Below are 22,262 nucleotides of genomic sequence, written 5' to 3'. Positions count from 1 at the left end.
AAAAAAAATGGTGTCCATATTGACTATTATTTTACCTGCAATTTTGTTAGGCGTAGGTAGGTACAGGTAGGTCTCTATACAACTCTCTTATGAGAGATTCATTGTATACACTACTTGTATCTAAGAAACCATTGTCTCCACCTAAATGTGCTACACAAGGTTTTTTATTTTATTTTTAAAAATACCTTTTATTAATAAATAATAATAATTCAAGTGAATCATTTGAAGAACAACTACATGCTATATAAGGATGTTGTATGTGTCAACTAGAATCTGAGCCAATATGTACGCACGAGTCAGTTTTCCCTTAGAAACTTGTAATGACTTCCTCTGTGAAGGGAAAGGGGTAAGGCAAGCATACCAGCAACCCCAAGAACAAAACTAAAACGCCAAGGCCAACATACTTGTCTTCAGGATCTGTGATCTCCTCATAGAGGGGAGCAATCGGCCCCCTCTGTAAGAAGAATATCAGAGCTACCCAATAAAATGCCACATCACTAACTAGTGATGATAATCCGAGCAGCGCGATTGAGGCACCTGTGATGCGAGTTGCAGCCTGTCATATGAAAATACCCATCATCAGTATTATTTTACATCAGATTTCCAACTTCAAGCTTCCAGTTTAAGTTGTAATGAACTTGAAATGGCCCGCATACCTTTCTTCCCCATATGGCAAAAGAAATTCTCCCCCCATCAAGCTCTCCAGCAGGAATGCTGTTAATGGCATTGATAACGAGTCCGGCCCATGCCCATAGCAGCAGAGGGTTAAGAGATATGGGAGTGCCTTCCTTGAGCGCATCACCAAGAAGAAGCTTTGCTATAAAAGAAAAAAAAAATGTCAGAGTCAATATCTTCTCTTAAGGAAACAAAGCCCTGATTTTGATTGCTGAAATAAAGTCAATTCCCTACATAATCAGATTTGGTGATTGAAATGAAAAGTTAAAATAATCCACTATTCTAAGAGCCGTGGAAGATTCAGCCACACTTGAACAAGCAAGCACATTATTTATCACATAAAGCATCTACACGCCACTTATCTCTAAAATAAAGTGCTTACCAATACCCCCCACAAGAAAGCAATCGTGAAAAACAGAAGCATCGACAACAACACCAATACCATCGCTAGGTGGTAAGAAGAACCCTAAAAGCAAAAGAACAAAACCCAAGGAAAATCCAGCCAATGGTCCTGCTGCTGCAACTTTCAGAAGATCTTCACGCTTGGGTACAATATTTATAATTCTTGTAATTGTACCAAAAGAGCCTATCTGCCAGCAAAAAGCTCATTAGAAAAGAAAATTGAAATGGATCAGTACGCACACCTAGAAGCAAGAATGTCTGCCTCGTGATACACCATACATTTTGTACATTAAATTATCATTTCTATACTTCTCCTAGCAGTTCTTTCAACTTATGACAAGACTAGCATTCCAAAAGTAACATCATTCTCCAAGAACAAGTAGATGATTCCAGATGGTAATCAGCCTTACATGCACACATACAAACAGATATTTACATCTACGAAACTTGTCTTATAAAAGGGGGGGGGGGGGGACATCTTCTTATGAAATTCACCTGCCAACTAGGGACAAAGTATGGCACTCCAAGCACGACTCCAGTGTTTTTTGCAACTAAAACATGGCTGAGCTCATGTATCCCCAAAACAGATGCAGTTACAAGGGCTCCAGGTAGACCATTCTTTAACAGTTCAAGATTATCATAAGCTGACCTGGGACATTAAAAAAAACGACGTCAAATAGCAAAAAGAAACAATTAATGTTGTCCCAGGTAGTCTTCTCAAAATTTAAAATAAACGCTTAAAAAACCAACATATTAGAAACCATAACTTAAATTTAGGGAAAGAAAACTAAATTAGCAATTTTCTTAAGTAAACTTTATCAACAAGGACAAAAGTGAAATGGAGGAGGCTTGTGGAAGAGGACAAGGGAAAAGGGGGGCATAACTGCTGAATTACTTGTCCTTGCACAAGAAAAGTTGGTTCAAAGTAAAGTAATCACATATAAAATGGCAAATAACATCATGCAGACGTCTGTTTCAAACAAATTAGCAGAGAGAAAAATCTCCTAAAGTATTTCAGATCATGAGTGTGCTCTATATTCAAAACTATATATATCTAAGGGTATAGATAAATAAGAAGATAACATAGTGAGGATACAAGATCATAGAAAAATAATAATTTATATTTACTTAGCATAATGAGGATACAAGAAAAGAAAATTGCATACAGTAAATTGGATTGCAATTCAGGAACATTTCGAAGAAGTAGAGTAAACAATGTGACCAATCCAAAAGCACCAGCTGCAAACCATTCTGGGACCGCTGCAAGATTGACACCAAATCCATCATCGTAACAAATTGTGAGCTTTAGAAAATGATTTCTGCCTACAATTTCAATGGAAATCCTGTAACAGGGCAGTAGCTAAATAATCACCAGTTGACTCTGGCTGTAATGTCCTTCGTGGAACTACAACTGCCACTGGTTGATCATCCTCAGGATTGACTAGAAGAAAAAGCTTATATTCATCCCCAAATTTGTCCTGCAAACAGATTGTGCAGATGTTAACAAGGAATCGATCATAAATTTGAACAGAAACTAAAGAAGATAGAAATATACCTGCATTCTCTTTGATATCTTTTCGTAACTTTTGGCAGCCACTCCTCGCAGGTTTCCTTTAAATAGTACTCCAGCCTGGCAGAAGTAACACAACAATCGGAGATGTACAACCACATGGGCTAGAAAGCATATCTTAAGATTTCAAACGCTTGCTATATGATCAGCATTTTTTCAATTCCTTTCTGTAGGATAGTTTAAGTCCACAGATAAGCATGTAAAAGTTCCTACCACCCATCCGTATTGTCATTACCCAAGTTTTCTTTTTCACTTCTTTCCAGTAGAGAAATGATATAGACATAAAAAGGTTAAATGAAATTTAACCAGTCAACTTACCTCATATGGATCCTGGGCTGTCACAAAAAAAGTATCAAAGCCAAAAACTTGGTTCTTAAGAATATCAAGTGTTTCCTTTGGAATCCGGATTGATTCACCCTGCTGTGGCTGTTTAGGAAATTATTAAGAAGAAGATGTTAAAAGAAGAGGTGACAGGAAGATGTATCTTCTCATATAGGAAAATTAAAGAACTTCATAATCACCTTCACACCTGGCAGAGGTGATCCACTAGAAACTTCTACATTATTATCAACATCCTGTTTCAAACACAACCTTAGCGCATTAAGTATCAACAGAGCTAATTTGAATACCCTGCTCATCAAAATAAGATATTTATCGTCGATGTCTGTAGTAGAGAAAGATTGAATAATTTATGAGAGAACAACTTTCAGGCAGGTGGCCTCTTCTGTTGGGAGACTGATATCTGAAGGACAATTTTATGACAGGATTTCATGCAGGACCACCAAAGGTCAATATTTTCATGTATAACCAGTGAATGGGAGTCAATAAGTAATTATGATTAAGAAGTGAATCTAGAAACTCCAGATGTAAAGGGAAGGTGAGTTTTTCAATGACAGACAGTACCTGCACACCAAATTCAGCCTTAGTTTCAGCATCATTGTTTATTTGGTCTACAACTATTGGCTGAGAATCAAGATGGGGTTCCTCAGAATCTCCACCTTCATTTTCAATTACTTCTTTTTCCTACAACATCAAGATGAATGAGAAACACACTAATGCTGAGAAATCAACACTAACAATAATAAAATTGAAATTGCACCTCATCATTATTGCTATCTGGTTCGGTCTGCGTCTCACTCAATCTACAAACAACCTCTTGCTTCCTCAAATTTCTAAATTTCGCACTATAATCAGATTCCAAATAAGCAGAAGAAAACAAAATAATTATTTGATGAGCTCATACAGAGAACCTTACCTCGAAACCCGGTAGAGCTTCAAACTACTTCTACGACGGTGCCGTTTTCGCCAAGAACCCGTCGAAGCAGCCAAATAAGGCTGAATACGAAGATCGCAGCAAGAGCTGCACTGCGATAAGGGAACGAAATTCCCGCGAAAAGTTGCCGATAAGTTCATTTCAATTGAAAGATAGTCAGCGAGAAGCTCTAATTCAGTTGAAACCCTAGCGCCATTGAAACTGAGATGACGAGGGTTTATAGTTTGAGAAGCTTTCGTTTGAAACTTTGAAGCTTCGGAATGTCGATGAGGCGAAGGAGTCTTATCCTCACAGAAGCATACAAACGCAGAGGAAATATCTGTTTTCCGTTTCGTTGGGTTAAATACGCGCGTAATGATATCTTTTATTTCTTTTTGTTTATTTATTAAAATTTGAACCTCGGATTACGAATCGGGATCATTCGAGCATACTAAGGCTTAGTTTGGTATTGCTGTGCTTTTTAAAAAAACTGCTTCTGCTGTGCTGCGAGAATAAACAGCTGTGAAGTGAAGCAGCTAGGTGTTTGGTAATTCGTATTTATAAAAGTGTTGTGAGTAAAAAAAGCAGTGTCATAGCGTTTGGTAAACTTTTTTTTAGAAGTGCTGTGAGAGTGTATAATGACCAAAAAGGGCATAATACAAAAGTGTTATTTATTTATTTATTTATTTTTTTAAACACAAGGAAGTTCAATACACTTACAATTTTTTTTTAAAGAATCTTAATTATAATTTACACTTTTCCCACACAAAAACAAAAACAAATTATTAAAAATAATAAATAAATAAAAATTAAAAACTCAAAACCAGCCGACACCTTTCTTTTTGCCTTTTTCTCATTTTTATTTGTTTCTTCCTCTTCACTTCCTTTCTTTATTCTTCTTCCCTTCCTGTTTTCTTTTCTTCCTCTTTTCCTCTTCCTTCCCAGGCCCCCCACCTCTCGCCCTTTTTTCCTTTCCTCTTCTCCTCCTTTCTCTTTTCTTCTTCCTTCCAAGACTTCTTCCCTTCCCATGTTTTTTTTTTAATTCTTCCTCTTTTCTTCTACCTTCCCAGGCCTCTTTTCTTCCTCTCTGGTTCTTTCTTCCCAGCCTCCCCCGCCACTCCATCGCCATCTATCTTCACTCTTTTTTTCCCCTTTCTTTCTTCCTCTTCCTCTTCTTCTTCTCTCCCTCCCCATCCGCCACTGCCAGGCCCCCTCCCCCCCCCCTTTTTTTTTTCCTCTGTTTCTTCCTTTCTTCTTCCTTTCCAGGCTCCATTCCCCTTTTTTTTTTCTTCTTTCTCCCTCCTCTGCTTTCTCTTTTCTTCTTCCTTCACGGCCCCAATTTTTTTTTCCTCTGTTTCTTCCTTTCTTCTTCCTTTCCAGGCTCCATTCCCCTTTTTTTCTTCTTTCTCCCTTCTCTGCTTTCTCTTTTCTTCTTCCTTCACGGGCCCCAATTTTTTTTTCCCTCTCCCTCTTCTCTCCTTTCTTCTTCCTTCCCACCCCCCCCCCCCCTTTTTTTTTTCTTTCGTCATCTTCCTCATCCAAAATATTCAAGACAAAACTTGTTTTTGCTGTGATTTCACACAGTTGCTTTCTCTCCCTAGTTCTCTATCCTTGTCTCTCTCTCCCTTCCGATCTCTCTTTATTTTCCCCATCAAAGTTGCATATCTTCATTCCCTTCCAATTCGCAGATCTTCTAGGTTTGTAAAATAGGAAGCTGGGTTGGTGGGGTTTTGGGTTGAGTTTGTAGCTTTGAGGGATTGAGGAAGGGAAAAAGTTGCAGAGAGAGGATGAGGTGAGCAAGTTGCAGAGAGAAAACAAAACAACTACAAAAAATCCAAGAGGAACAACTACTGGGAGGCTCGAACCGGGATAACGAGGATAAAAGTCTGTAATTGTTTGAAACAAATAAGGGCAATATGGGTAATATGAAAATTTCATTAAACCTTCCGCATGCTTCTCCTCGCAACAGTTTTCAGAAGCAGCTCCCCACCTGCTTCTGTTTTTCAGCTTTGAATGACAGCAACTTATTAAATAAGCAGCTTATTTTTGTTTTACCAAACACCCAAATCTTCAAAACTTTTTTTTAAAGCTGCTTATTTTTTAAGTTAAGCAACCCCAAACCAGCCCTAAATAGGCAAAAGGTCACTTTTGGTCCCTGTAGTTTGTCAGTTTTACCACTTTGGTCCATGTCGTTTCAATTTGGTCAATTTTGTCCCTGTAGTTTCAATTTGGGTTAATTACTGTAGACGTCCGTCAACTATGGCCCCAGTTGCAATTGGGTCCGTGAACTAAATTTTGTGGCAATTTCGTACTTTAATTTGACAATAGGGTGCAATTAGGTCCTGCCGTCCAATTCTGTCAATTTGTCCGTCAAAATGAGGGGTAAAAACGTCCTTTCGAGTCTGAAGACTCTCCTTCGAATCTGAACACTCGCCTTAAACCCTTGGCTTCGACCCCCAAATGAAGACTGAAGAACTGAAGACCTGAGAAGGGGCTACGAGGGAAGGAAAAATGTCGGAGAGTTCGACAGATTCAAATTGCAGGCGTCGTTACTGCGAGTGTGGGTTGGAAATCAAACGGCGGACTTCATGGATAGATCTGAATCCCGGAAGAAGATTTGAGGCATGTTGCAATAATCGGGTAAGTTTTTGTTTGAATTGCATAAGGGTTAATTGGTGTTTCGTTTTTTCACATGGTTGGAGAAAGAAATTGGTGGTATTTTGGGTCTGAAATTGGTGTTTCGTTTTGTTTGAATTGCAGAATAGTAAGAGGGGGGTGCATTTTTTCGAATGGGTGGAGAAAGAAACATGCGCACGAGGAAAGGAAATCTTGCCTGGGTTACTTAGAAGAGTAAGAGGAATGGAGGACGAATTGAGAGCAATGGCGGAGAATTTCAGAAAGATGGAAGAAGAGAAGAATAAATTAGAGCAAAAACTGAGAGAAGAGGAAGAAGAAATCAAGATTTTGAAAAAACAGAATCTGGGAATGGGTCAACAAGTTGTTGTACTAGAAGGGGAAATGTTGAGTTATCGACAAAGACAAAGGTGGTTCTGGGTTGTTGTTCTGTTTTGTTTAATAATTGTGATATTGTTCATCAATATGGATGATTTGGTAGTGTAGAAATGGCAGAAAATGGGCATAATGTTGTATATACTCTTGAACAGCTTTTGATGGTAGTGCAGAAATGGGCAGAAACCTGGGCTAAGGTTATTTTGTGCATATTTGGCAATGTATCAGATTTTTGCTATATAAGCTGATTTTGTGCCGAATTGGCAGTGTATACCAAATGAACAGGGGCACATTACATACAATCCAAAAGGCTTCAATTACCAATTAACATTCACCAACTGCACATTACATACAATCCAAAATACACCTGAACATTACATAGAATAGGCAAAAGAGCCTTCAAAATAACATTACCAAATAGCATACTTGAGTTTATAATTGTTCACCCAAAATACACATCCACATAGTAAGTACATAAGAGTCCAAAAATAGGTCTTAAAAGTCCACAAAATCAGTCTTAACAATCTATACTTGTCCTCCTCTTTTGACAGTGTGTTTGAATCTTCCTTGCAAGGGCACTTGTGAGAATGTCATTGGCAGATTGGCCCTTCCTTGACTGATATCCCTTACCACCTAAGATAAAAACCACAAACAAAATATATTACTATATAGGCAAACATAAAAAATCTGAGTTGGGCAAGAATAATAGGCAACTAACTGGTTGTAAAGATGACATCCTTGCAGCTGGATTCCATAAGCCTCTTCCTCTTCCTCTTCCTCTTCCTCTGCGCCTAATAACTTCAATTTGGGCTAGGGCAGTGTCAGTTTGAGTTGGGGCAGCATTAGTTTCAGTTTGAGTTGGGGCAGCATTAGTTTGGACTGGGGCAGTCTTAGTTTGGGCTGGGGCAATATCATTTTGGCCTGCATTTCCATTGTCAGCTGCTTGAACTTCATTTTGGCCAACATTCCCATTTTGGGCTGCCTCAGCCTGCACAACATACAAGCACAACTATACAAAATCACAACCACAGCGGACCACAGTACAAATAATTAAAATGCATAACAAAACCTTTTTTTATTAAACAACCTGTCTTCCACATCCTCCTCGATTGTGGCCTTCTTTTCCACATGCTCCACATCTAATTTTAATGAAGAGTCTTCTAAGTTTTGATGCTGGAGCAGTGTAACCTGGAGGCAAAGGGTTTGGTAGGTTTGGGGCTGGTAATTGAACCTCAACAGCCTCCTTTGTCCTCACTCTCTTGGGTCTTCCTGGTTGCCGCTTATGAAATGGAGGTCTAATTGGAGGCAAGCCACCCTTAACCCACTGATCCATAGAAGGGATGGGGTGAACTATTGGTTGATATGACCTCATGTATGTCTCTGGCTTATAACACTCATGTACATATTCAACAGGGTTTTCATCTCTGTGGAATATAGCTGAAATAGCATGTGCACAGGGTATGCCACATAAATCCCATCTCCTACAACTACAAGACATTGCTGCAAGATCTACAACAAACTCCCCACCATACATGTGACTGACTTGATACATTTTCTCCAGCCAATCTAGGAATGCATTGAGAAGCTCCCATCTTGTTCTTCTCAATTATTTTGAATATCCTTGGGCCAACAGGGTGTTTCCATTTACCACAAGCAGCCCTTCGATCACATACATTTGAATACTCTCCAAACATGTTAAAATGGAATTATCTCTGGCATCAATTATAGCTGCATTAAAGCTCTCACAAAGGTTGTTCAGTAGAAGATCACACTTATACCTTGTATGAAAATGAGATCTGGTCCAATTATTGGGTGGTCTCTTGATCGGTTCATAATTGTATATCATTTTGTACCCTTCTAGCTTATGATTTGGTTATGTTTTTGAGTTAAACTTGTGCTTTTAATCCTTTTTGTGTTTATCTTTCAGTTCATTGAGCTTTAGGTAATAATGAGGGCTTTGGATAGTAAATGATGCAATCCATGCATGTTAGGGCCTAATTTGGATGAATGGATGAAGAGCTTAAAGACAAACTCAATTTTGGCTACAGTCCCCTGCCAGCCCAGTTTCGTAGGTCATATTGCAAGCTTTGTTTCAGCAACCTACATAGCTCGGATGAGGCCACATTCTTCATGAAAGTTGTTCCAATGGGTGTATACTATAACATATCCGAAATTCAGCCCCATTGGATAATTGTGGAGTCTGTTACCTAGCAAACACAGAGCCATGCTCAGGATGGATTTTATCAGCGCGCAAAATGAGTTAGCAATTTGTTTTGGCCTTAACTTTCTCCTCCGACCTTGGATTGGCCCAAATGATATATGGCTGGAAAGAAGACATTCTGAACTTCAAGTTTGAGTGCTTAAAGTCTTAATTTGCTTAAGGGAAGCCCAATTCGTAAGCCCTTGAAGTTTCTGGTCATGCTGACCTCAGGATGAGCTATTATTTCTGGTTGGAAGCTTGGTCATGGTGACATGAAGATGAGCTAGGGCTGCTGGTGGGATTTATTAGTGAAGTGCATCAACCATTTCAGATTTTATAATGGAAGTGTTGTATGCATTAGTGAAGTGCATCAACCATTTCAGATTTTATAAAACAAAGTGTTGTATGCATTAGCCATACTTAATTCAGATTTTCAGCTTCCTTAGGCCTATATATAGTGAGGTTTCCCAAGCTTGTAAACACACCCCAAGGGGGGGAGCTCTCAAACACTTCTCTAGAGCTCCCTTCCCTTCTCTCCCTCAAATTCTCTTAGTTTCTCTTTCTAGTTTTCAATTGTTATAATGAGATCTTTGTGCTGAAATTCTCCTTAAGTTTTTCCAAGTTCTACTTAATTTTCATTGTTATGTAAATTCTTTTCTTTAGTTTCAAGTTTGATTCGTTTCCAAGTTTCAATTATGATTTTTGTTCTTATTCATTATGCTTATAAGTTAATATGCTAGTTTGAATGATTGATCACCATTTAGGCTTGCATGTTAGCTATCTTGGTTTGAATTAAGAGTAGACACCATGCTTTAATTCGAATTGAACTATGAATAGGAAGAGTATGTATGGACATTCGACAACAGGGATTAGATACATGCTTGGTTGTTTAAATTGTTCTTCTATGCTTAATGGGTTCCTAATGCTTAATTTTAGGTTAGACAACAAATGATCAAATTAGGGAATTAGGAACACAAGGTTATGACCACACACCATGGCTTAATCATACTTTAGCTAGAATCAATCCATTAATCTAAATTGAACTTGGGAACTTATCTGCTTGAGTTAGTTATTTTCTTTCTTTCTTGTTGTATTTATTTCCTTTTGTTTTCATTTATGTTTTGTGTAGGGAAATGAATTGGATCATTCAATCACCAATCCTCGTGGGATCGACCTCGCACTTACATATGCTAAACTACCAACGGCTCGTGCACTTGCGAGTATCACAAGTTGAGGATGCAACTGAATCCATTTTGGTGCAGCTGTATCTACACAACAAGTTTTTGGCGCCGTTGCCGGGGATTGGCAACATAGTTTGGTTCTATTTCTTTTCCCTACTTGTTTTATTTTTATTTTTCATTTTCATGTTTTTCTAGACAATTTCAAGTTTTAAAGTTAATGACGTTAATGGACAAGTTGTGTTTGTAGTCCAACAGAAAAGGACAATTGCCCAACAAGCAAGAGAACTGGGTTTAAGTCCCAGCTTACACAACCCATTGGTGCTTGTTGCTTTGAAGCATGGAATTGGATGTGTGTTGATTTTCCTTTTCATTTTAGTTTTTATTTCCTAATCCTTTTAATTCCATTTCAAGTTTGTGTGTTTGTTTTAGCAATTTATGATAGCTTAATAAAAATGGAGAGAGATGGCAACCTCAATCATAAGAATGGGAAGTGTGGAGCAATGGGAGAAGTCGCGACCTCCAAGTGCATCACATTCGACCTAATCGCTTCAAGGGGGAGCATTTCAATCCTTTCTCTTCTTTGAATTATGTTTCTTTCCGTCATTGTTTTTACCTTTTGGTCCGCGCTGAGTTCTTTGTTTTTCTGTGCTGAATCCAACCATATAAAGAACGTAAAATTTGGACTTACGGTTGGAAAGTTATAGCCTAAAAACTGAACAGAGGTCGAAGCTGAAAAACATAGAAACGAATCTGTCCAAATGGTGATAAATAGGTGATAGAAAGTGTTGTTTGTTTTTTTCTTTGGTTTCTTGGTTTGTTTCTTTTAGTACAATAATTTATATCGTTTGTTTGAGTTTGTTTAGAGTACTTAGTTCATTTTCGTTTATGGTTTGTTGTTTCATTTTATCTTAATTTGTTTTTATTTCTTATCTTAAAAATTTTAAAAAAAAAAAAAAAAAAAGATTTTTCATATGAGCCGACTTATGGTAACCCCAGTGAGCACTTCCGTTAATACAGTGTCTAGGAGTTATTTAGGCGACACCTTCGGTGTCTAAGAAGTTTGGGTTTTAAGCGGGACCATTGTGACCCCTCCAACCTTCCCGGATCCCCTGGCTGTGTTTTCTGAGGCCCTTAACTGGTCATCCGTGAGTTGCTTGTATATTCGTGTGTTTTTAAATTAAGTTTTCTTTATTTTCTTTGTTTTCTTTTTTGTTGAGTCTTTGTTTTTGTTTTTGTTTTGTTTCTGTTTTTGTTTTGTTATGTTAGTTTATTTATTTATTTACGTGGTATGGTTAGTTAGTTTATTTCTGAGTGTTAAAACATTTTTTTTTTAATTTCAAACATTGCATAAAAAAAACAAAACAAAAAAATAAAAAACAATAAAAATAAAAAACAACATCATCATCTTCTTCATCATCTTCTTCATCTTCTTCATCTCCATCATCATCAAGGCTTGCCTCTATTTTGTCGCACTTGTAGAATCTGCAGCAGCTCCACATGGTCCTCATTTTTTCTCTGCAGTGCTTCCACGTGCTGATTGGCACAGTAGAGCCGCTTCTGCAAGTCCGCCACCATAGCCTTCAAGGAAGCTATTTCCTCGCTCATCGCGGCACACTCCCTTGTCCTCGCCAGTAATCGCATGCCCAAATTGGTAGCGGAGACCGCGTGGAGCACAGTTAAATTGTGGGACTCCTCTACCGCTGCCTTATCAGACCTCTGTGCCACATGCAGATGATCTGTCGGAGTGAGCTTGCTGCTAATCATGCCTCCTAGCAGCACTGCTTTGTTCGACAGTGCCTCAGAAAAGTTCGGTATTGCCTCAGCAAAGTTTGAGGCCGTGCCGTGATGATATGAAGAGTTTGGAAAGACAGTGTTTGGAGGAGCCCTTGTCTGGGCATTCGGTGGTGCAAGTGAGAGCTCAAGGTTGAGATCATCAAGGTGAGTGCATGAGGATGCCATTTGTTTTGCTTCTGAATTTTTTGATGTTTTTCCTTGAGTTTGCAGGAAGAAATGCTGGGTATCATCCGCTTGCAGAGGTGTGGTTTAAATAGACATATGCTGATGAGAGAGAGCCAACACCATTTCGGATTTCCCGGGCATGCTCGACCTAATCGCTTCAAGGGGGAGCACCTTTACTTTACTTTACTTTTTTTCCTCCGTGTTTTCTGGTGTTTAATATTTTTGCCCGTTACTTTCATTTTCTAGAGCTTTGTGTTTTTGCTTTTCCCTTTCGGCTATCATCTTTAGTTTATTTTAGTTAGGGAACTGTGCTTTCTTTTCCGTTTGTCGTCTTTATTTGATTTAAGTTTGGGAAGTGTGCTTTCTTTTCCGTTTTTTTTTTTTTTTTTTCTTCTGTAACTTTACTATTTTATTTCCGAAACAAAATAACGAAAATACAAAAACAACAAAATAAAATAAAAACATCAATAATGCAGTAGAAGTCATTTCTTCACAGTGCTCGGTGTCTCGACCATTGGAGCTTTGAGTTTGGCCCTCTGGCTGTCCTCTTCCTGGGCTTCACGCACAGCTTCTTGGGGCTCATCACTTGAGCTCCCAAAGATCGCAATCTTAGCTTGAGCGTAACTACTCTCGCGATCTGCTTGTTTGCGTTTACCCGGTCGGTCTAGGTCCTCCAGCTGTTTTCGCATGTCGCGAGAGTACAACTCTACCATTTTTGATAGGTTTTTATTCTCGTCCCGCAATACTTCTAGCTGGTGTCGATTCACCTCCACTATCCTTGACCTCTCCCTTTTCAAGCTTTTTATAGCAGTCTGACACTCATCAACCATACTTCGCTCCGCCGCCAACTGACCTTTCAGCACCTCTACCTCATGGGACTTCGCAAGTAGGCGATGACCCAAACTTGCGACTGTTGCTGTACTCTGCACGCTCAGTGCCAGGGCATCGCTCACGACCCGGTTGTCATCCCTTGTCCCCAGAACACGTATATCTTTAGGAGTCACCAAATTTCTGCCCACTCCAATGGCAACATCGTTGTCCAGGAGTATTGAGTCAGTTACTGTCACAGGCCCCCGTGCGGAAGCAAAGTAGGGCATCCATACTGGTGCCGCTGCTTGGCCTCGTGTCTGAGTCGGTGGAGCTAGGTTGAGATCCAACGAAAATGGGTAGTTAGAGGCCATTTGATTTCTCACTCTCTTTTCTTCTTTCTTTCTTTTCTCTTTTGTGTGTTTCTGAGTTTGTGTTTTTTTTACCCTTTCTTTTTACCTTTTATAGACTTAGTCTGCTAAACCCTAGCCGCTGCGGTTCTGAGTTCTGTGCGGCCCTTACCGCTTATCTCTATATGTCGCCGCACCCGTTTCCCAACCCCCTTAATTGCATTTTCACCTTTCACCACCTTCTAGTAAAAAAGTCGTCCCGCTTCACCCAAGAAGCCAATAATTCTGGCTTGGGGGATGTGACTGCTGCCTCTGCACGCCGACACGTCCCTCACCCCTTTCACCCGTGACTCCCCATGAACCAAGGCATCAGGGACCACGCTCTTCCCTTTCAGAAATCACACTCTTTGCGCTCCCAATGCACTTTTTTTTTAAAATTAAAAAAAATAAAAATAAAAAATAAAAAATAAACGTCTGGGCTTCGGATTTTATTGTGGGTCGGGTTTTCACCGTTGTTTAGGTTTCAAGGTGGGTTAACTTTCTTTTGGGTTGGGCTTTTAATTGTTTGGGTTTTGGTTTGCGTAAGACTGTCTGTTTAGGGCTTTTTGTTTCGACTGTTTTACTGTTTCATTTCTTTTTATTTGTTTGTTTGTTTTGTAATTTTTATTTTGTAATTATTTTATTTTATTTTATTTTTGTTTTTTGTTTTATTTATTTATTTATTTGCTTTAATACCTTCAATTGTTATGTTTGACATTGCTTGTGCCTAAATTTTAAACATTGAGGACAATGTTCATTTCTAGGTTTGGGGGTATTGGAGTTTAGCATGTAAATTTGGTTTTTCCTTAATTTATTTTTTTTATTTTTTTATTTGCTTGTTTTTATTTTTATTTTATTTTGTTAAGTCTTGCTTTTATTTTGATTTTTGATTTTGATTTTGATTTTATTCACTTTCCGAACACATTTGATGAGATTGTGATAAATGTTTGCATGACTTAAATGAAAATTGAATTTTATTTATTATTTATTTTGTTTTCCTTGTAAATTTTTATTGTAAAAAAAAAATTAATTAATTAATTAATTTGGCATCGTTCTAGCATGACATGTTCGAAACCTTCTTTGCACTTGCCATTTGTTTCATAATTTTCCAATTAAAGGATTTGCATGATCTAAAGAATTGTATGAATCATAAATTAGACTTATTTAACCAACTATATAAAGTGAGCTTTTAAGCCTTGTACTTCAATTCATGAGTGTTATATACATACTCTTATTTTCTTGTCATCAAAGTTGTTGTTTGATCTCATTATTCATTGATTTGGTTGAACACTTAAAAGTCATTCATTCTTATGCAATTTGATTTCATGACATTTAAGAAGTGATATTAAGGCCCTCTTTGGATCATTTGTGCCTTTCAAGCTAACCTTATGCATGCTTAAGCATGATTTTCCATTGTTAACCATTTTGAGCCTACATGTAAACCTTTTCTTTCATTTTACCAATTATATTTCCTCGCCTTAGCCCGAAAAACAAGAATTTACCTTTCTAAGGAACTCATGAGCTCTAATTCGGATGTGTTTTTCATGCTAAGTTTGGGAAGGGATATTACATAAAGAAAAAAAAAATTCACTCAATTGGTGAAAGAAAAGAAAAGAAAAGAGAAAAATTGTGATTAAGTGGTGGTTGAATGAAATTTCATTTTTGGGTTTCATTTTTGGGCCTTCTAAATAAATTGGTGTTTGTTCAATTCAAGGAAAGGAGTATGAATAATTGTAAATGAAGGTATAAGGAGTTTTGATCGTGTAAAATAAAAAAATCTAATCGTGATGATTCGAAGTCTTGTAAACAATTGTTTTATGCTCTTATATTTTGAGTTTCTTGGACTTTGTTTTATCCATACCCTTCATTTCTTACTCACCTTACAGCCTTGGCCCCATTACAACCTATGCTAAAGACCTAAATTGATCTTAAATGTCATGTGGTTGAATTGCATTTATTTTTCTACTTTTAAGTGTTTGGCATCCTTCTTGAGATCATATTAATGCAAGTTCTTCATCTTTCTATTGCGAGTTAAGTCCCTTATGGTTTAACTCTAATCTCATGTTTATAACTGAGTGTTGCATTGTAGCCCTCTTCCGAGTGATTCATTTGTGAGAGGACAACTTTGGTGAGATTTGAAGTTGAATTTGTGCTTTGTATGATTTTTGAAATTGTGTGAAAACTAAGATTGGGGAATTTGTTGCATTTGGCTATCACACTACTACACTTTGAGCATATTATGTTTTGAACTTTGCCGCTTTGTGAATAATGTCTAAAATTGAGCTTTTATTGTCAAAACGTTTAAGTCATGTGCATGAGTCATTTCTCTTCACAAAATGTTCGGAAAGATTGTTTTGAGTTTTTATTTTGATTTTGTTTTTTTTTTGTTTTTGTGTTTTGTGTTTTGTGTTTTGTGTTTTGTTTTTATTTTTATGTTTGTTTTTGTTTTTTGGTTTTGCTTAAGAACTAACAAATCTAATAAGTTTTCTAACCATTTTGTTTTGTAGAGTTAGAAAAACGTTTGTGGGTATCGTAACTGTTAAACCCTCAGGAGACACAACTCCTCCTACTAGGGATGCCTAGAGGTTTAAAGGCTTGTTGCATATGCTCAATGCAATCGAGTTACCTACGAAAGTGGTCTAGTTAACTTCTTGTTTGTTTTTATCTTTGTTTTCCTTTTGTTTTGCTCGAGGACTAGCAAAATCTAGGTTTGGGGGTATTTGATCGGTTCATAATTGTATATCATTTTGTACCCTTCTAGCTTATGATTTGGTTATGTTTTTGAGTTAAACTTGTGCTTTTAATCCTTTTTGTGTTTATCTTTCAGTTCATTGAGCTTTAGGTAATAATGAGGGCTTTGGATAGTAAATGATGCAATCCATGCATGTTAGGGCCTAATTTGGATGAATGGATGAAGAGCTTAAAGACAAACTCAATTTTGGCTACAGTCCCCTGCCAGCCCAGTTTCGTAGGTCATATTGCAAGCTTTGTTTCAGCAACCTACATAGCTCGGATGAGGCCACATTCTTCATGAAAGTTGTTCCAATGGGTGTATACTATAACATATCCGAAATTCAGCCCCATTGGATAATTGTGGAGTCTGTTACCTAGCAAACACAGAGCCATGCTCAGGATGGATTTTATCAGCGCGCAAAATGAGTTAGCAATTTGTTTTGGCCTTAACTTCCTCCTCCGACCTTGGATTGGCCCAAATGATATATGGCTGGAAAGAAGACATTCTGAACTTCAAGTTTGAGTGCTTAAAGTCTTAATTTGCTTAAGGGAAGCCCAATTCGTAAGCCCTTGAAGTTTCTGGTCATGCTGACCTCAGGATGAGCTATTATTTCTGGTTGGAAGCTTGGTCATGGTGACATGAAGATGAGCTAGGGCTGCTGGTGGGATTTATTAGTGAAGTGCATCAACCATTTCAGATTTTATAATGGAAGTGTTGTATGCATTAGTGAAGTGCATCAACCATTTCAGATTTTATAAAACAAAGTGTTGTATGCATTAGCCATACTTAATTCAGATTTTCAGCTTCCTTAGGCCTATATATAGTGAGGTTTCCCAAGCTTGTAAACACACCCCAAGGGGGGGAGCTCTCAAACACTTCTCTAGAGCTCCCTTCCCTTCTCTCCCTCAAATTCTCTTAGTTTCTCTTTCTAGTTTTCAATTGTTATAATGAGATCTTTGTGCTGAAATTCTCCTTAAGTTTTTCCAAGTTCTACTTAATTTTCATTGTTATGTAAATTCTTTTCTTTAGTTTCAAGTTTGATTCGTTTCCAAGTTTCAATTATGATTTTTGTTCTTATTCATTATGCTTATAAGTTAATATGCTAGTTTGAATGATTGATCACCATTTAGGCTTGCATGTTAGCTATCTTGGTTTGAATTAAGAGTAGACACCATGCTTTAATTCGAATTGAACTATGAATAGGAAGAGTATGTATGGACATTCGACAACAGGGATTAGATACATGCTTGGTTGTTTAAATTGTTCTTCTATGCTTAATGGGTTCCTAATGCTTAATTTTAGGTTAGACAACAAATGATCAAATTAGGGAATTAGGAACACAAGGTTATGACCACACACCATGGCTTAATCATACTTTAGCTAGAATCAATCCATTAATCTAAATTGAACTTGGGAACTTATCTGCTTGAGTTAGTTATTTTCTTTCTTTCTTGTTGTATTTATTTCCTTTTGTTTTCATTTATGTTTTGTGTAGGGAAATGAATTGGATCATTCAATCACCAATCCTCGTGGGATCGACCTCGCACTTACATATGCTAAACTACCAACGGCTCGTGCACTTGCGAGTATCACAAGTTGAGGATGCAACTGAATCCATTTTGGTGCAGCTGTATCTACACAACATCTCTGCACCAACTATTTCCAAGCTTCCAAGTCCTCTTCCTTCATCTTGTCCATTTCTGCTTCCCACCAAGGAATAGTAGTGGCTCTGGCAGCTGCCCACAACATGTGTTTAAGAGTGAGACCAAGATGTGTTGCTCTGAAATTATTGTACAAGTGCCGGACGCACATCTTATGCTCTGCAGTTGGTAGTACATGTGCAATGGCAGGTATGAGCCCCTTTTGCTTATCACTTATGAAAGCCCAGGATAAACCATTTCTAATACCTAAATCTTCAATCAACAAAGACAGAAACCAAATCCAAGAGTCCTTGTTTTCAATCTCAGCCACAGCATATGCAATTGGGAAAAGACCATTATTACCATCAACTCCTACATCAGTCAATATTTGGCCAGGATAAGGACCTTTCAAATGGCAAGCATCAACCCCAATTACAGGCCTGCACCCTTCTAAAAACCCTCTTTTACAAGCAGCCAAACACACATAAATCCTTTGAAATATTGCTTCACCCCCAACCATATCACACTTAATTTTCACTGTACTACCTTTGTTGGTTTTCTTCAACTGCTCTGCATAGTCCTACAACCGTGCATATTGCTGTATGTAGTTTCCTTCAATTTGGGCTTTAGCCAATTTCTTTGCCCTATACACTTGAGTTTTGGACACCCTCACATGATAGGACTCCAAAACTTCTCCTTGAAAAGCTTTGAGATTCCAATCTGTGTTTCTCTTAATCTTGCCAGAAAATCTGTCACAAATCCATTTGGGATTAGCAAACTTCAGTTTCTCCACCCTCCCACATGTGTGTTCTAAGCTCAACTTCTTAATTACAAATGTTTGCACATTCTTTCCAATCTGTGAAGCATAAACCACAAATGGACATTTTAATCCTCCGTTGCAAATTGCCTTTACTCTCATCTTGTCATTTTTTTCAAAGAACAGTTTCCTTCCATGAATAATGGAATATTCCCTGAGTGCCTCCTTAAGAACCTGTCTGTTTTCAAATTGCATCCCAAGCCGAAACTCAGGATTCTTTAAGTCCACCGCCCTTCTATACTGCTTAAACCGAGGCAGTTTTTTTTTCCTTCTCACCTTACTTGTCCCTTCATTATCCCCTTCCATATCATCCCCATCACCCTCACTTTCAGTATCAAAATCTGAGGTGTGCTCGCCATCTGATGACACCTCTCCAGGAGCTTCAAAACCAGGCCTCCTATTACTATCGCCTCCTTTGTCCTCTGCCCCTTCATGAACAGGCACTTCAACTGTCTTAAACCCAAATTCTTCTTCACTGAACTCGTAATCACTATCAACAAATTCTCCATCATCTTCTTCACTGTCTACAACCTCAGCTTCATCTTTATCTTCAACATCAACATTATCTTCCACCCCAGTTTCATCTTCCACCTGAACATTGTGTTGCTCTGCATAATTGTCTGCACCATCCAAACCTTGACTCCAAACTATATTAGAATTGCCCACTTCAATATAGTACAACCCCACAATCCTATTACATGGCATTTGGCCCAGCATGTCAACCAGTTTAGCATCAGAGCTGATAAGTTCAAGCCCACCTACACCATGGGTTCCACCCTTCCTATACCATATTTCCAGAGTTGGTTTGGGGTTGGAAATGTCTACATTGTAACCAAGCCCTTTCCCTATCTTTCTTAAGTCTACCAATGACAGAAAATCCTGTACAACATTATCCAAGTAACAAACTTTTCCATTTTTATACTCCCCACTTTGCAACACACCCCCATGGTGAAGTTCTAAACTATAGTTTTCATGGTTACCTGCACAGTAAACAAGGGTCAAAACAATGCTAAAATACACACACCTAAAATCAAACAAAACCATGTTTTAATTCAATGTTCTGCACCAAAACCAAAATATACAGTACACATTTCATTCAGTTTTTAAATTGCTATGGAATAACTTCAGTCCATTTGGTGTGAGGCATAGATAGAAGACAAGAAGGGATAAAAAAAACCCTAAGTGTTGCAGTCAACGACAGTATAAAGCAACAAAGCGTGTAAGGAATCTTTAAAAGCTATGGACCACACAGATGAAAACAAAACCAACTCATACGTATTCAAACAGGCAGAATCACTTACTGTATTTAGGCGCAACACCACCCCAATGGAAGTCAAACTCTTCCATCACTATCAGCCAAAAGGACCAAAAACCCAACTACCCCCAAAATGAAACCCTAACCTTTAACTGTACCCCCGATGAACCCCAAATTTCGAAGCTTACACAGAAATTTTCTCACTCACTCAGTCACTGCTGCAGGAATTTTAACTCCAATGGCTACATCAGAAGGGATCACTCACCGTATGCAACTCCAATGGCTGCCTCAGAAGGGATAGTTCACGTCCTTTCCCCTTTCTTCAGCGCTATATGATCGGTTCATAATTGTATATCATTTCGTACCCTTCTAGTTTATGATTTGGTTATGTTTTTTAGTTAAACTTGTGCTTTTAATCATTTTTGTGTTTATCTTTCAATTCATTGAGCTTTAGGTAACAATGATGGCTTTGGATGAAATGATGCAATCCATGCATGTTAAGGCCTGATTTGGGTGAATGGAAGAAGAGCTTAAAAACAAACTAATTTTGGCTACAAACCCTTGCCAGCCCAGTTTCGTAGGTCAACTTCTTGGCCTTGGATCAGCATGCTCTGGGGCTCGGATGAGGTGAAGATCTTCATGAAACTTGTTCCAATGGGTGTCTAGTACAACATATCCAAATTTCAGCCCAATTGAACATATGTGGAGTGCTTAGCCCGTCCAACACTCAACCTTGCTCAGGAGGATTTGCAGCTGCCAGCTTTTTGCCATGTGCCTCCTTTTAGCCATGTGCCTCACCCCAACTATAACTGACTTTGTACCCAACATAATGAGTGAAGTAGGGAGGCATTCCAGCTATGAAATTCTAAAAGAGCAAGTTGGTACATAATGGAGCTATTAAAGAGAAAGCATGTGCATGCATGTAAAGCATAAATGAAATGAAGTCAATTCCAGTCTCTGTTCGGCAGCCAAATTGTAAGGCCCAAAACGCACACTTCTACTGCTCCGATGGGAATACTTTCTTCATATAAATTGTTCCAATGGGTGTCTACTATAACATATCCAAATTTGAGCCCCATTGGATAAGTTTTGAAACCTCTGGCCTTCCTACACCAAGTCTGGTTCAGAAGACTCGTTTTTGTTCAACAACCAAAAGAAGACCACATGGGTTGGCAGCAAAAGGCAGCCACAATTGAACACCTTTGAAAACCCATGTGAAGAAAGCTTCAAGTGCAGCAAAATAAGTATGGGATGAGATTGATTCCAACCACACTAACATAGACAAGATGAAGTGTGAGTTATGGGTTGTATTAAAAGAGGAATGATGGTGTTGGATTTCATCATATTGTTCCTCCCTCTTAGCCCTATAAATAGAGAAGCCTTCAAGCTTCAAAACACACCCCAAATGGGGGAGCTCTCAAACACTTCTCTAGAGCTCCCTTCCCTTCTCTCTCTCAAATTCTCTTAGTTTCCTTTCAAGTTGTCAATTGTTGTAACAAAATGATTTTACTAAATTTTCCTTCAAGTTTTCTTAGTTCCACTTTACTTTTATTTGTAATGTACATTCTTTCTTAAGTATTCAAGTTTAATTAGTTTCCAAGTTTCAATTATGGTTTTTGTTCTTATTCATTTTGCTTATAAGTTAATATGCTAGTTTGAATGATTGATCACCATTTAGGCTTGCATGTTAGCTATCTTGGTTTGAATTAAGAGTAGACACCATGCTTTAATTCGAATTAAACTATGAATATGAAGAGTATGTATGGACATTCGACAATAGGGATTAGATACATGCTTGGTTGTTTAAATTGTTCTTCTATGCTTAATGGGTTCCTAATGCTTAATTTTAGGTTAGACAACAAATGATCAAATTAGGGAATTAGGAACACAAGGTTATGACCAAACACCATGACTTAATCATACTTTAGCTAGAATCAATCCGTTAATCTAATTGAACTTGGGAACTTATTTGCTTGAGTTATTTCTTTTTTTTTCTTTTTTTATTTATTTTCTTTTTCATTTCTGTTTTGTGTAGGGGAAATGAATTGGATCATTCAATCACCAATCCTCGTGGGATCGACCTCGCACTTACATATGCTATATTACAAAACGGCTCGTGCACTTGCGAGTATCACAAGTTGAGGATGCAGCTGAATCGACCCAACACTATATTCGATTTGTTTCATTCGAAACGACGAAAAGTCACTTATACCCCGACCAACAAGACCACGTGACACTCACATGGTCAATTTCGACGGATTCAATTACGGCATGACCTAATTGCACCCTATTGTCAAATTAAAGTACGAAATTGCCACAAAATTTAGTTCACGGACCCAATTGCAACTGGTGCCATAGTTGACGGACGTCTA

At 38.1% G+C, this 22,262-nt stretch overlaps 1 protein-coding gene across 2 annotated transcripts; it reads right to left on the bottom strand.

Annotated features, from left to right (window-relative positions):
- Nucleotides 1–4,250, bottom strand: EGY2 (ethylene-dependent gravitropism-deficient and yellow-green-like 2). Of its 2 annotated transcripts, none has more exons than XM_021949863.2 (12): nt 3,903–4,250; nt 3,747–3,831; nt 3,551–3,670; nt 3,169–3,222; nt 2,966–3,073; nt 2,633–2,707; nt 2,450–2,555; nt 2,244–2,337; nt 1,573–1,726; nt 1,058–1,265; nt 657–817; nt 1–556 (listed from the first exon to the last, which is right to left on the bottom strand). In XM_021949863.2, the coding sequence occupies exons 1-12, from the start codon at nt 4,058–4,060 to the stop codon at nt 308–310; spliced, it is 1,572 nt and encodes a 523-aa protein (XP_021805555.2). In that variant the 5' UTR covers nt 4,061–4,250; the 3' UTR covers nt 1–307. The 2 variants fall into 2 exon arrangements, with proteins under 2 accessions (XP_021805555.2, XP_021805557.2); XM_021949865.2 differs by having other exon boundaries at nt 3,747–3,819.
- Nucleotides 4,251–22,262: the final 18,012 nt, after the last annotated feature.

The sequence above is a fragment of the Prunus avium genome, chromosome 2 (genome assembly GCF_965620075.1).
Source record: "Prunus avium chromosome 2, drPruAviu1.hap1.1, whole genome shotgun sequence".
Lineage (NCBI taxonomy): Eukaryota > Viridiplantae > Streptophyta > Magnoliopsida > Rosales > Rosaceae > Prunus > Prunus avium.
This window is presented reverse-complemented; position numbering and strand designations above follow the sequence as displayed.